At 43.2% G+C, this 15,712-nt stretch overlaps 1 protein-coding gene across 1 annotated transcript in view; it reads left to right on the forward strand.

Moving 5' to 3' along the window:
• The first annotated feature begins 620 nt into the window (after positions 1-620).
• The window catches only part of LOC143285014 (kelch-like protein 10), a 29,479-nt gene continuing 14,387 nt past the window's right edge, over positions 621-15,712 (forward strand). The window contains exons 1-2 of the mRNA XM_076592186.1: positions 621-933; positions 5,053-5,327. Coding sequence (XP_076448301.1) covers positions 621-933; positions 5,053-5,327 — 588 coding nt within the window. The remainder of the gene's footprint in view (positions 934-5,052; positions 5,328-15,712) is intronic.

The raw sequence follows: 15,712 nt of genomic DNA on the forward strand, positions 1-15,712 counted from the left end.
CAATCCCACGATTTCTCTCACAGTTCTGGGTTGTAAGATAGTTTGCATAAGGCGCGAACTGTTGTGACAGATGATAAAACTGGTAGGCATGTGTGGTTTCATCCTTTTTCCTTGCTTGGACGAGGCCGGGAGAGCCGGACGGGCAAGATAGTACCACGGGGGCTGTGTGCTGTTTTTAGTTAGGGAAAAAACACCTCAATTCATCTTACTAAAAGACCCTGCTTGTGGTAAGAGGAGAGAGTGGAGTGTGCACCTGTCCTCTGCCTGTGTCCTCTACCCATTCTACCCTACTCCCTTCCTTCTACCCTTTTAACAACCTGGCGTCGCCAACAGGATAAGCAGGTGAGGTGTCTCTTAGCTTTAGCAGAATACTGCCCGACACAGCCCGACAAAGCCCAGCACAGCCCGAGGATGACAACGCCAACTACCACAGCACAGCAGTCCCCCATGCAGTGGTGTGCCACACCCACACTGCCAGTGTTCACTGGTGAGTCAGTCGAGACGTCGTCTGAGGACTTCGTCACGGGGGTGGAGAGGGTATTGGCCACATACCCCATGGGAGACGAGATGGCTGCAACTTCATCTACAGCCATCTGCAGAGAACCGCACGCAGGGAGCTGATGCTGCGGGGCCTGGAGGACACCAACACCCAAAAGAAGGTGACCGGCTGTCTGCTGGGGGTGTTTGGTGACGGACGGCGTGTCACCACATTGCTGTCCATTCTTTTCAGCAAGGTGCAGCAGCCAGAGGAGTCCTTCATGGACTACTCTCATGCTCTGCACAGCATGGAGAAAGCAATCCAGATGAAGATGACTGGGGCCCTTACCGCTGAGATGCTGAGGGACCGCTTCATCAATGGCATCCGGAAACGCCTTGATGAAAAGGGAGCTGCACCGGGTAGTGAGGCTGGAGCCTCAGACCACCTTCATCCAGGTGAGAGATGAAGCCCTGAGGCTGGAGAGAGAACTGGGAGGACCAACAACAGCAACAGGCCAGGGAACAGATGGCACAACTGGGGGACAAACTGTTGTTGTTAGAGAGAAAAGTCAGGTCCATGCAGGGGTTAGTGTCAGGTCCAGTTGGTCAGAGAGATAAGATTTTAGTTAAGAACAGGGCTGTGGGCAAAAAGAAAAAGAAGAAAATCAGGAAAGGAAAAATTCAGTTCATCAGTGGGGAATAGTATTTCCCCAAACTACAAAGTGGGTAAGGATGTCCCCAAGGAAATGTACGAAGATTCCCACAATAAGAACCATAAAGACTTTCACAATGGTCTCAGGAGGCAGGATCAGAGTCCAAAAGGAGAAATCACACCACAGTCACTGACCAACTGCCAGAATGACTCGAAGAAGTCAGTCAGGCATACCATCGGATCCTATGAAGATCTAGTAGTGAAGAAAATGAAAACGAAGTGAAGTGGTATGGACCATAAAGGCCATGTATGGGCACGGCGCCTCCCGATCAACAGGCCGGACTTGCCCACAAGACGGCCATTCATCTTGCGACGGAACAATGCAAGAAAGGAGAAGCACTAAGACAGAAAAGGTGATGACCCGGAGGACACCACCCCAGAATTGATAGGCCTGAGACTGAGCGACGCCCTGACAGAGACGAGGAACAGGGATATGTATGATATAACTGGTCGCCAAATCATCAGTGGTGCTCCTTTGGTCGCGAGACTGTGCGATGGAAACATAAGACCAAAGAAGTGATAAGAAGCTTTTCAATCAGCAGGAACAGGTGTACGTGAGTCATGAAGGCTTCATATTATATCAATGTCACTGCTTTTAGGCTTTATCAGCTTTTTTCTGATCATGATAAGTTGTAGTTTTTTCTGTTGGTTATACGAGTGCTTAATTGAGAGCGCAGTTACTTATGTATTGCTAGCTTGGGAGCAAGGTGGCAGAATGGTTAAGACGCTCAGCTGCCAATACAGAGAGTCCGTGACGGTATGGGTTCGAATCCCGCTCTCGCCCTTTCTCCTAAGTTTGACTGGAAAATCAAACTGAGCGTCTAGTCTTTCGGATGAGACGATAAACCGAGGTCCCGTGTGCAGCACGCACTTGGCGCACTGAAAAAGAACCCATGGCAACGAGAGTGTTGTCCTCTGGCGAAATTACGTAAAATGAAATCCACTTTCATAGGTACACAAATATGTAAGCATGCACTCAAGGCCTGACTAAGCGCGTTGGGTTATGCTGCTGGTCAGGCATCTGCTCAACAGATGTGGTGTAGCGTGTATGGATTTGTCCGAACGCAGTGACGCCTCCTTGAGAAAGTGAAACTGAAACTGAAAACTGCTAGCTTCCAGTGGAGAAATTTATTTAGACGCCATAATACTTCCAGTATCAGTGTGATTAAAATATAAAAATAAAAAAAAAGTGTTCCTGCGCAGTGACAGTGTGACAGTGCAAGTTGTCAGGGAGCGAAATGCACGATTTTTGTGTGCTCCCTTCTGATTGGTCGGACTGGAGAGTCGGAAGTTGGGATGAGGAGTCAACGGTTCGATTTCACTTTTTGGTATGAGAGAGAGCGAGATGCGAGCATGAAAATTGTAGAGAGTATGCTGTAGGATGAAAGTAGGATGAGTGTATCTGGAATTTGAAGTGCCAGGCTGTTGAGCACCAGCGACCCTCCATGTGTCATTTTGTTTAGCTGGCTCCCTTCTTTAGATGCAAGTTTTGGTTCTTCGTCTGAGCTCGTCTTTTATTGTTATGTCTAGATCTTGAGTGATGTGGAATTTTTGAAGTAGGCAAGATTTGAACTGAATGAATGAGCGTTAGCCGGTGGTGAGAATGTGTTTGTGATTATATTTGTTGTGGGAAGGGGGGTTCGTCATTTCCAAATATCTGGACTGAGAATAAATGTGCAAGAAAGGAAGATTTCGTTATTGTCCTTGGTCGGAAGTGGTAGCGGAAGGTGTGAGCCCGGGTGTTTATTACATTTTACATTTTATATGTAACAGAAATCTTATTCGTGACATTTGGCAAGCCTGCCTGCCCACTTCACAAATTTTGCATCCTTACTACCCATTCCAGTAATATCATATCAAGTGTCACGGCTTTTAGGCTTTATCAATCTTTTGCCTGATCAATTAGAACTTTTTATTTATTCCTTTTTTACTCACTTGTGTAAACAAAGTGAGTCTATGTTTTAACCGGGTGTTCGCTTGTCTGTGTGTGTGTGTGTGTGTGTGTGTGTGTTGTTGACCTGCCCGTTCAATCCTATATTCAATCTACAATACACTGTAACATGTGATGGAAAGATGGAGAAGGAGACCGTTAAATATTTATTCAGAGAAAGATTTGTGAACGCCTCATCACTTACTGGATTATGCCCCAGACTGCCATAAAAATATCCACAGAATCAGTCGGAATTCACAGTTAAAAATAATAAACCATGTGAGTTAATACCCTTGAATTGATGAAACGTAAAAAATTCCAGTCTTGACTTTTCTCAAAATGAAGTCCTTTTCACTTCATAAGACGTTTAGAAGTACTTGTACTTGGCTCTACGTGTTATTAGTTTAACAAAATACTCAATTTTCATATCAACTTTAAAACTATAAAACTAGAATGAACATAAAAGAGAAATTGAATCGACCGTGTCAACCAGGAGTAACTAAACTTGTACATCTATATAGATCCAGAGAAAACGGCTAAATGTTGCAGTGTGATTGCGGCGATAGCCACGTCTTCTTCAGTTACCAAGGACTTAAAAAGAATTTTTAATTGCCCTTAAAGATTTTTTGAATGCCCAAGATACACCAGAATAATATGATTTAAACAGCGTTCTCACTACGAAGACCGCAATCGATTTATCGCCCTTTAAAAAAAAAAAAGTTTAAATATTATATTTTTGAACGTCAGTTAAGGAGCCACCACAGTGTAATGGGTAAGAACGAGGAGTTCGAATCTGTCGTTAGGACTTTTTTTTTCTTTTTCTTTTAACCCGAAGCTTTATAATAACAAATACAGAACACATTTAACGATTAGATTTTTTTTTTTTAAAGTGTATCACAAGTGAGTCTTGAAGGCCTTGCCTCTCTTGTTTTCTTCTTTTTTAAAAACTTTATGTAAGAGTGCGCAATTACTAATGTTATGGCTAGCTTCCTATGGATAAATTAACTTGGAACCCACTAATCCTTCCAGTGTTTATCTAATAAATTCTTAAAACTGTTAAGTGTTCCTGCAGTGACAATGTTACTGGGCAGATTATTCCAGAAGTTAACAACCCTGTTAGTAAAAAGGTGTGAAAAAAGGTTTGATTTGGTGAATGTCTTCGTTAGTTTTAGTGGGTGTCCCCTGGTGTGATTACTGTCCTCAGTTTAGAGTGGAAAGATTTTGTATAGCGCTCTTATCATAATGTCCATGTAGAATCTTAATTCTTATATGTCTCAGTCATATCACCCCATAACCTGCGATATTCTAGGCTTGGGAGTTTCAAACTAGTTAGCCTCTCCAAGTTCATAGGACATACTACCAATCCACTGCACGTTTTCTATGAAGTCAATATGTTTTCTAATGTCAGAATGTTTTCTTTACCTCTCGTCACAGTTTTCCTGCTGACATAAGAGCAATCGAACTTCAGACGTATTAGCGTGAGTGGGCCTACAGTGCTACCAACTGATGCCAGAGATGATCCAACTATCTTTTTGATACAGGATTATGACGTCTTTTCATGCTGCTTCGTCACACGTATCTCAATTGAGTCACAGCCGGAGATGCCGTGACGTAATTGCTATTCATAAAAGTAGCCGTGCGTCATTCATCCGATCAGAAATAGATCAGTTGCAGGGCATATCACCAAGAGAGATCGACTCACTGTTGAACACCGAAAACTGAAAGCGAGATTTCTAACAACAGAAATCATATTAGAAACCTCAAACCAAATTTGGGCAAAACAAGACCAGAAATAACCTTACGAAACACACACAAAACCGAAGAAAAGAAGGTGGAACAAAAACAGAAAAAAAGCAAAGAAATTCTGAAGATTTCTCATTCCAAAACTTAAGACAAAAATCACTCTGGTTTCCCCCACCTCGGACGAATGCAGGGTCAGCCCTCAGGGATATGGAAGCTTTCGACGCCAGCGAGATGGGAGTACACCTGGATAACCTGCGAAAAACAGGACTGTTTTGTGACGTGCAGATAGTACTCCGTGCAGAGAACCGCCGTTTTCACGTGCACAGGAACATTCTGGCCAGTTGTAGCCGCTATTTTCGCACACTGTTCACTTCAGTAAAAGCGGGATCTGGACAGATCGAGGTGGAGATACCCGGGGTCACGTACTCCGATATGGAGGCCATCATACAGTTCGCCTATCTTCAGGTCAGGTCAGGGCAGGGAGGGCTGGCTACAGATCGAATTATACCTCTCAGTGCCATGTAGACTATGTTGGTTCGGGAACTTACCGTCATCAACAAAAATCAACAAATGAAAAGTTTTAATTTTGGGCAAATGTATGTGTGGTACATGTGCATAAGTAAGAGAGCCGCTCTCCATATAGTTCTCATTGACTAACAGACTGATTTATATTCACAATCAGAGAGATAGTTACCCCCACATCAACAGCCCTCTCAGCACCCCCATCCTCACCCATTTAATGACCTATGATTCATGATACGTCTGAGTCATTATCCGCCTTAATCCACATCTACTCTCTTCGCAGACACGCGAGTGAGACTACTGACATACACACACATATGCGCGGGGAAATTTCGCTGATCTTTAAAAGTATTCGTTTATTATATTTCCATAGCACTGAAAAAAATACGCCAGCTGAACGTTTTATTGATGCTTTTTTGCTTTATGTAGGAAGTTAAACTCTCTCTCTCCTTCCCACTCCCCCTCCACACCCCCTTCTTTCTCTCTCTCTCTCTCTCTCTCTCTCTCTCTCTCGCTCTCTCTCTCCTTCCATCACCCCCTCTGTCTCTGTCCGTCCGTCCGTCTGCCTCTCTCTGTCTCTTTGTCCGTCCGTCCGTCACCCTCTCTCTCTCTCTCTTCTCGCTCTCTGCTCTGTATGATTGAACACGTTTGCGTCTGTGAATGTGCACGCGCGTGTACTGCTTAGTGTATATTTTAGTGTCAGTTATCAATCGCAAGTATACCTACATGTGTGCGTGCGTGTGCGCTAGCAAGTGTGGTATTATGTTTGCGCTCAGGGAAAGGGGAAGGGCATGTGCGGAAATGTCCTTGTGCTTGTGTTTTAGTTTTTATCTGCCTGCAAGGAAATGTTCATTGTTTTACGAGGACATAATAAAATCTAAGGGTCTGGAAAGGACAGCTTTTTTGTCAAGCGCTTTTCCTCCAAAAAATGAAAATGGTCAAAATGTAAGCCAACGCGTAGTGCAGTTAGAGAGACCATCGGCATTATATGACATGTCATTTAACACAAAGCAACAGTTCTGAATGATATAATTAATAGTTTGAATTCTACAAAAAAATCAGGACACACGTATACATGCTCTCGGATTCCCTACAACAATTTGCAGTTCGCACAATCGCAGATACACACACACGTTATTGCACTCACATTCGCGCATGAAAAATAATGAAACCTCAACTGCATTTTGTTTTCTGGAAGGAAAAGATTTCCAAGTGAAATACCTCTCTCTCTCTCCCTGTGCGTGTGTGCGTGCGTGTGTGTGTGTGTGTGTGTGTGTGTGTGTGTGTGTGTGTGTGTGAAATGGACAGTTTCCTTTTCTCAGAATCGAAAGCTTCAAGAAACGTGTAAGCGATATTTCGGTGGTCTCTCACGACCTTTCTCAGCAAACTATTACAGGAAAGTCTTGGTTTGGACAGGTTGAGTGAACTAAGTTCGCTGCTGCATTAACGTTAGTTACCACATGCGTCCGACTGTAGTGTTGCAACAGACTGTCTTAATTTGGAAGCTAAGCTTTCTTGTCTTGATTTAGACGGCTTCTTTTACCTTCCCCTTCCAGATAACCACTTATGGTTAGATATTCCTTTGATGGTTTGTTCAGTGGTCTCTCAGTTTAACTCGAATAGTCCTCCTCACTTTCAGCACACATCTTTGCCTTTTGGATGACATCCTTAACGTGTGTCAGGATAGACCATGAGGAGTTCATAGGTATGTAGAAGAGCCTGAATCTGTATTGTCTGAGGGCCCGGGCCAGCGTCCCTTACATTCAACATGTGTACGGAATGCCCGGGCGGATTTCACTCTGTTGTGCCGTCTTTTTCTGCCGGAAGGAAACAGGGGCATGAAGCATTCAATTATGATATCCATTGGATCGAAAAACCCTCTTCACATGTGCTCTCTCACCGCCTCTTCTGCTACAAGAACGTCTGCTCGATGGAAGAGGGTCTGAACAACTGATCTTTTGTGTTCCAGAGGATGGTGTGAATGGAAACTCAAGTACTGGTCAGCATGGGTTGGCTTCCTGAACACGCTAGTCTTGACAGTACCGTCGGACAGGTGAGTGTCCAGAAAGGCAATTTTCCCTTTCTCGTCAGTTTCCGAGGTGAATTTGATGTTCGGGTCGATTGACTTCAGACGATTCTTGAAGGACCTAATCTCTGATCCAGACGATTCTTGAAGGACCTTGTCTCTACCTATACCAAAAGTAAGGAGTGTGAGCTACACTGTTGAGAGCTATTCACTCAAACTTCTTCACATATAGGTTGGCAGTAGTAGATGACACTGGTTGGCCCGTTGCATTTCCGTGATTTTGTCTGTTAATGTCGCTTCTGAAGCTGAAATAAGTACAGGAAAGACATAATTTCAGTGGATCAAGTAGTTGGTATTGGTTCAACTCCTAATCTGTCGGGTATTAAGGTGAAGAGGAAGAGAGAAAGCAAATATCAAAGGATACCAGTTTTTCGTCTTCTTCCCAAACCAGGTCTGCAAATGAGACCTTCACTGTTGATGATGTGGTGAGGTGTGTTGCCAACCAGCGGGCAAAGGACACTTTCAGGGTACTTGGAGGAGCTGGAAGTTTTGGGGCACATTCAGAAGGGGAGTAAAGATTATGGTATTTAGACTTGTCTTTCTTTCTTTTCCAACAGGTTGACGAGTTTGTTCATGACAGAGTTTTTCTTAAGCGTCTCCTAAGTGTGCGAGTCCTCAAGCAAGGTCCTTCCTTATCTTGATTCATGGTCAACAGTTGTCAAGAGAAATGTAACTCTTCCCTTATTCATTGGGAGGAGGATATCCTTGTTACCAATGGATAAAGACCCGACGGCTTTTTTCTATTCTTTAGAAATATTTTATCTAGATGATTTACTTGCGATTATAATCCTGACTGCCTCACTGTGAAGACTTTCAGCTGCACTGAGATCCGGAATCTGTCTGCAGGCTGCTTCTTGGGCACAATGATTTCATTGACAGGAACAGATGGGGATGCAACACAGAAGTTGAGGACTCTTCTCAGAACAGACTACTCACTGTAACCAAGCTGCCTGTTATAGATAGGTTAGCAATCCAGTCGTATTTAGGAGTATTAGTTCAGAGTAACATAGTCGTTGATATGCTTCCTTTCAAGCAGACTATCATTACTATTTCCTGTGTTGGCGCAATTTGCATTTCTGGAACTCCCGTTCGTATGAGATTTGGCAAGAACTGGGAATGTCATCTGATCATTCTGATAAGGCTGTGGCTTGTAATGAATCTTTCAAAGCCCTCCGTTCACCTTCTTACCACTCAATCGTGAAGCGGCACTGTCAAATTCTCATTAAGGAGGCCGTTTGGGACTTTCCCAAGATGCAGAAAGCATTAACACATCTGACGCCGGTTTTCATGCACTGTGACAGAACCGGTAAGAGGTTGGACTTTTGATCCAGTGGACAGGGTTCAACCCCTCGTTTCGACCTGGTGTTGTGTGCTTGGGAAAGGCACTTTACTCCGACTTTCCTCACTCTGCTCACGTGTGAATGGGTATCTGACTTTGTTTGGGGAAGGTTAAAACGGCAGGAGAGGATTGGGCCCCGCCTTCCCACTTGTATGCCGAGCTCTAGGATACAGTGGATGTAAATTCACGGCCCCCACCATCTGCCTTAAAAGTCTATGGGACTTTAACTTTATACCGGACTTACTTCAGACTCTGTGAAACAATCTTGTCCTCGTGGGCTGAGAGACTGAGTGGTGTGAGTGACGAGCTTTTGAATGTACACATAATTTCCAATCTGATAAATAAAGATTGATTGTATTGTATTGTATTGTCTCGTCAGCACCGAAGGTTGAAATGGTTGTGGTTTTTCCAACGGACTAACTTAATTTTATCTAATTTTCTGTTTTCAGAACTACTCGTCTGTGTTGACGTTGTTGTATATTGGGATTTGAAGCCTCATGAAAAAAAAAATCTTCCTGCTAGACTGATCTAGTGTAGGCACTCCAAGAAAATGAGTGATTATTAGCACTCATTTATGAAGACTGAACAGCTGCCTGTATTGTTTGCAACCAGTTTTTGTGTGCATATTTTTCTTAACAGACGTTAGCTTTGCCAGTGCCAGTCACTGCTTGGAGTGTGAGCTCTTTTTTCATATCCACAGGCATTACAAGAGTGAAAGTAAAATAGAAGTGGACCGCCCAGTGTTGTTCAGATGTTTGTCTGGCATCAGTCAACGTTTGTGTCAATTTTTGTTGTTGTTGTTGTTCCTTGGAAAGATTCTGCAGCAGTTCTTGAAGGCTGATGAGTTATGGTGCACATTGTCAACCACTCCTATGGTAAATGTATTGGGTTTTTTTTTATTACTCCTTGTGACATCACCACTGGTCCCCTTTCAAATTTGTAGTTCACTGTGTTTGCAATATTAGTGATTCTTTTTTACTCACTTGTGTAAACAAAGTGAGTCTATGTTTTAACCAGGTGTTGGGTTGCCTCTGTGTGTGTGTGTGTGTGTGTGTGTGTCCATGGTAAACTTTAACATTGACATTTTCTCTGCAAATACTTTGTCAGCTGACACCAAATTTGGCAAAAAAATAGGAAAAATTCAGTTCTTTCTAGTCATCTTGTTTAAAACAATATTCCACCTCTGGGATGGGCACAAAAAAAAAAAAAAAAAAGCCAAATTATATGCAAACTGGATTTACTGTTATATTTATAGTTTTTTTTCATTCTCTAAACTTGACACTTTGATCTTATATTCTGATACAACAACAAGAGCAGTCATTTTTATCATTTTTCGTTCAAACAGAAACTTCTTTTCCTAAGCATGGAAGTTATATTTATTTTGCATGTTTTGATACATATAGTAAAAAAGGGAAATTAATCTGTAATTAATGCTAGGGGGCTTAATTTGCTTTAAACTGATCTTTCTCATCTTAAACATTACATTTTGAAATTATATTCAATACATGAAAAGCTTGTGTGTTTTACTCTTAGTGTACAGGGCTTTCACTATGTTCATTCGCCCAAGTGGTCTTTTTCGGAAAATACTAAAATCAATACGACGAGTGGACTTTATAGATCTATTGGCTGGGCCCTGCAGGTCATGGGTAAAAATCAATTGCGTGCACATATTTATACATATTCAAAGCGCGTGCTCATATTCTTCGCGAACGCGAACGACGCCATTTTGTTTCAAGTTGTTGACCTGCCCGTTCAATCCTATATTCAGTCGACAATACACGATAACATGTGATGGAAAGTTGGAGAAGGAGACCGTTAAATATTTATTCAGAGAAAGATTTGTGAACGCCTCATCACTTACTGGATTATGCCCCAGACTGCCATAAAAATATCCACAGAATCAGTCGGAATTCACAGTTAAAAATAATAAACCATGTGAGTTAATACCCTTGAATTGATGAAACGTAAAAATTTCCAGTCTTGACTTTTCTCAAAATGAAGCCCTTTTCACTTCATACGATGTTTAGAAGTACTTGTACATGGCTCTACATGTTATTAGTTAACCAAATACTCAATTTTCATATCAACTTTAAAACTATAAAACTAGAATGAACATAAAAGAGAAATTGAATCGACCGTGTCAACCGGGTGTAACTAAACTTGTACATCTATCTAGATCCAGAGAAAACGGCTAAATGTTGCAGTGTGATTGCGGCGATAGCCACGTCTCCTTTACCAAGGACTTCAAAAGAATTTTTAATTGCCCTTAAAGATTTTTTGAATGCCCAAGATACACCAGAATAATATGATTTAAACAGCGTTCTCACTGCGAAGACCGCAATCGATTTATCGCCCTTTAAAAAAGCATATTTAAATATTATATTTTTGAACGTCAGCTAAGGAGCCATTATAGTGTAATGGGTAAGACAGTTTCTTCTCATCCGAACACGCGGGGTTCGAATCTGCCGTTAGGACGTGTTTTTTTTTTTTTCTTTTTTTTTTCTTTTTTCGTTTTCTTTTAACCCGAAGCTTTATAATAACAAATACAGAACACATTTTAAAAAATAGATTTTTTTTTAAAAAGTGTATCACAAGTGAGTCTTGAAGGCCTAGCCTCTCTTGTCTTTAGTCTGTCATGAAATATTTAGATTTGATTATAGAAACGTACACAAATCCCTAATTCCGTCTTTACGTGCGTAGCTTCGTGCCATCATACTTTTAAACTTGTTTCTCTGGCTCTCTAAGTTGGTGCTGATCTTTTGTTTGGTACTGTGTTTTATTCAAAGAAACGCCAATGTTACACACACACACACACACACAGAGTTTATTCACTCTCATACCTAGAATTGTGTGCATGCGTAGAGAACAGGTTTTGATTTGAACAGCATGCCATAGAATGGCTTGCCTTGGCGGCAGGCTGCAACCAAATTTAAAATAATTTTGGTATTCTCTTACGAGCGGTCACGGCAATTGTTGAAAAAAGAATACTAACAAAAATAAAACTTATGAAGAAAAGAAAAGACTACACGCACAAAAATGACCGTTCACATTTTATTTTGGATGCAACTGGTCCAAACGTTGGCCGATTGACTGACGCAAAATTAAGCGAAATCAAGACGCCATCAGTTGGTACGTCATCTCGTCGTTTGACGTTACGTCTGCATAGCACCAACACAAAGAAAAGAAAACTTATTACGGGGATAAACGAACAGTGAGGCCAGGAGATCAAATAATTAACAAATAGTAAAGAGTGGTAACTCTCTGAGTCTCTCCAAACACATAGTACATAGCTCAAAGCCAATGCTGCTTACGCTACGCATTCAGCTAGTACACAGGTAAATAAAAGGTACATTGGAACAAACCCAGACAAAAAGGAAGCGCTGGGCTTGCTCCTATAGTGATCATTGGACATGTGCACACAGCAGCAATGACAGAAGAAATGTGCAAACACAAATTAGCTTTTATTCAAGACTGGCGTGGCCGCTTTAATCCTGGGCAGCTCACACAGAACACACGGACAATACAGAACAAACACATGGTTGCAACAAACACATGTAGGCTATAAAAATCATAATCAGCGAAACGAAGAAGACATGGAGGTGGACACATCAATTGACAAGCATTCATTAAAGCATGATATTCAAAATAAGTGACAGCATTGTTTTGAAGTACTTTCCTTTGGACTCTCCAATGTATATGGTCTTTTATTTTCTATTTTAATCACATCCATAATTCTGTCTATACCAATTTTAGACCAATTAGGAAAGAATAATATTTTTTTCTTAAATTGTATGAGACTATTATTCCACAAAAGTTGATTTTGAAAATTGTGAAAATGTACATTTTCTGATGATTCTATTGGTTTGGTTTCTAAATATATACGGAAAACTTTTCTCCAGAATTCGTTTGCAATACTGTCAATTTCTTTTAATTGATTAGGTCTGCAGTTTACGTTGAAAACCTTTGGCCATTTTCCAAATTGTTTAAACTGCCATTTTCAGATGTAACTCCAGTTTTCGTCTGCAGTGTTGAAAAGTTTTCCAACCCATTGCAGATAAAAACACTTTTGTAAACTGACCATATTTATCATTCTTAATCCCACTGTGTCATAATTTCCTTCCATTACCTTCCTTTTTATTTTTTCCTTTACCTTCCTTTTTATGCTTTTCTATTTGTGTTTTCTTTGCCAAATTAACTTGTAAAGAATTCTGTTTATTTTCGTAAGAATATGATCTGGCAAACCAATTGCTTGCATAACATACGTAAACTGACTTACCAGAAGAGATTTCACGATTACTATTTTTTCATGTATGCTTAGATTTCTACGACTCCAAGTCTTTATCTTCTTCTTCTTCTTTTCGGTCGCACTTGTCACAGAGTCAGGCTGGCCTGCGAGACAAATGTCGTCGTGGCTTTCAGGTCTTGTCTGCAGCCGTAGAGCTTGGTGCGTAGTGGGGTCGCTTCTGGCCACACGGTGTCTCTCAGTCCCTGGTGGAGGGGACAAGTCTGCAGAACATGTTCTGGTGTTTGGTTTTCAAGACCACAGAGACAGGTCGGTGATGGTGCCAGCTTCAGCTTCTTGAACATGTGCGCGTTGAGGCGGCAGTGTCCTGTGCGTAAGCGCATAATTGCTACCTGCTGCCAGCTCGTGATATGCATCCCTTGTGGCTTGTGGTCGCAGTGCTGCCTTCACAAGGGTCTTCTTTTCAGCGAAGCTAACACTGTTGTTTGGTTGTCTTTCTTTCGCTCTGAGTTTGGCGAGCTGGTCCGCAATTTCGTTGCCTGGAATTCCGCAGTGGGCTGGAACCCATTGCAGGACTACTCCTCGTTGCTGGGCAACTTCTTGTAGTTTCTCCTTGAGACGAGGAAGTTTATCTCCTGCAAGGGCTTCCAGGACAGACAACGCATCTGTCAGAAAGACAACTTGTGGGCATTCGCTCTCTGAGTCGTGAACCATTGAAGCGGCCTGCATGAGCGCCTGAACCTCAGCTGCGTAGTTTGAACAGTACTTTCCTGTGGGTATCCTTGCTGTGGATGTGTGGTGCTCAGGAGACTTCATGTACACTCCTGCTCCTCCGTCAGCAACAGCGTTGGTTGCAGAGCCATCTGTGTACACGTGAATCCAGGATTCTTCAGGGTACCTTTCAGCAATCATGGCTTGTGTCAGAGTGCGTTTGGCCGTGTCATCCTGAGAATCTCCTGGAGCGACCTGAAGGACTGATGTTGAGATATGAAAACTTGTGGAGTCTTCATTCCATGGCTGCGGCAGGTCGTTGGGACTCAGTGGAAGCGTCGATGGAGGCACACCATCCCGGTGCGCCCTGGCAAGTCTCTTGCTTTCATGGATAAAGCTACTGCGCTTGAGGCGGTTCTTTGTCAGTCCGTTCATCCTCTTCTTCATCGGATGATCAGGCAGGCACTGGAACTTTTCTGCTTGGACCATGATTTTGGCGTCTGTCCTTTGTGCAAGGGGTTGTGTGGCAGTAACCTCCTCCATGGCCTTGATTGGTGTGGATCGCATGGATCCGGTGATGATCCGTAGGGCTTGATTTTGGACCCTATCCAGAGACTGCTGGTGGGTCTTCGCTGCCGTAGACCAGGCTGTTGAGCCGTACTCAAGGTGGGGCCTGACGGTTCCCTGGTAGACGCGCTTGAGTATCGTTTCGTTTGCTCCCCAGCTGGTTCCGGCTAGCTTTCGCATGATGGCCAACTTGCGTCTTGCTTTTGCTTCAGCACGTTTGATGTGTGGCTTCCAGGTTTGTCTCTTGTCGAAGGTGACACCAAGATAGGTAGCCTCCTCGTCACTTCTCAGGGGTGTCGTCCAGTTTGATGGTTCCTGGTTTTTGTTTTGGTGACAGTGTGAAGAGTGTTGTAGAGGACTTTTCTTTGTTGATGGCTACATACCACTCCTCTGCCCATGCTGCTAAGCGGTCTGTTGCTAGCTGCATTCTGTAGGTGGCGGTAGTGGCATGTTCCTCCTTACACCACATCACTAGGTCATCAGCGTAGAGTGCAGCATGGATACCTTTGGGAAGTGTTTCAATGAGGTCATTGATGAAGATCAAGAAGAGGGAAGGGGAGAGGACTCCTCCCTGTGGAACTCCGTGTCGCAGCAGTACTTTCTTGCCTTTGTGTCCGTCAACTGTGACCCTTGCCCTGCGGTTGTGGAGATAGGATCTGATCCAGCGCAGCATGTTCCCTGCGACCCCACATCTCTGCAGCTTCACGAGGAGGCCGTCAGTCCAGACTTTATCAAAGGCCTTTTGCAGATCAATCCAGGCAGCAAGAACTACCTTCTGCTCCTGGAACGCATCTTCTATTTCTTGTGCGAGGTAGGTAGCTTGGTCCTCTGTGCTGTGAAACTGACGAAAGCCTGCCTGTTCAGAAACCAGGATGTTTTCAGTCTCGAGATACCAAAGCAGGCGCTGGTTCACCATCCTTTCTAGGGTCTTCACAACGCAGCTGGTCAGGCTGATTGGTCTGTAGCTGGCCGCCTTCTTCTTGTCCTTTCCCTTCTTAAGGATAGGAATCATGATGCCTTCTCGCCAGACATGAGCCAAGGTCCCAGTTTCCCCACTGTGGTTGTAAACCTCCAGAAGTTTCAGGACGGCGGTGTTGCCGAGGTGCTTCAACATCTCGTTAGTGATCCCATCTGGCCCTGGGGATTTCCTGGTTTTTAGTTTCCTCAGAGCTGTCTGAAGCTCGTAAAGAGTGAGGGGCTGCTTCATGAGTTTCACATCGGTGTTGTGGGTCCGTTCTCTCTGTTCCCTTCTTGCTTCTCTTGTTTGGAGAGGGCTGACAGGTACATTGCTCTCCTCTGCGTAATTGTCAGCAAAGCGGTTGGCTGCGCGTCGTCCTGTCAGTAACTCTCCGTTCTCCTCCAGCGTAGTTGTCTGAGCTCTG

The sequence above is a fragment of the Babylonia areolata genome, chromosome 8 (assembly GCF_041734735.1).
Source record: "Babylonia areolata isolate BAREFJ2019XMU chromosome 8, ASM4173473v1, whole genome shotgun sequence".
NCBI classification, from domain to species: Eukaryota; Metazoa; Mollusca; class Gastropoda; order Neogastropoda; family Buccinidae; genus Babylonia; species Babylonia areolata.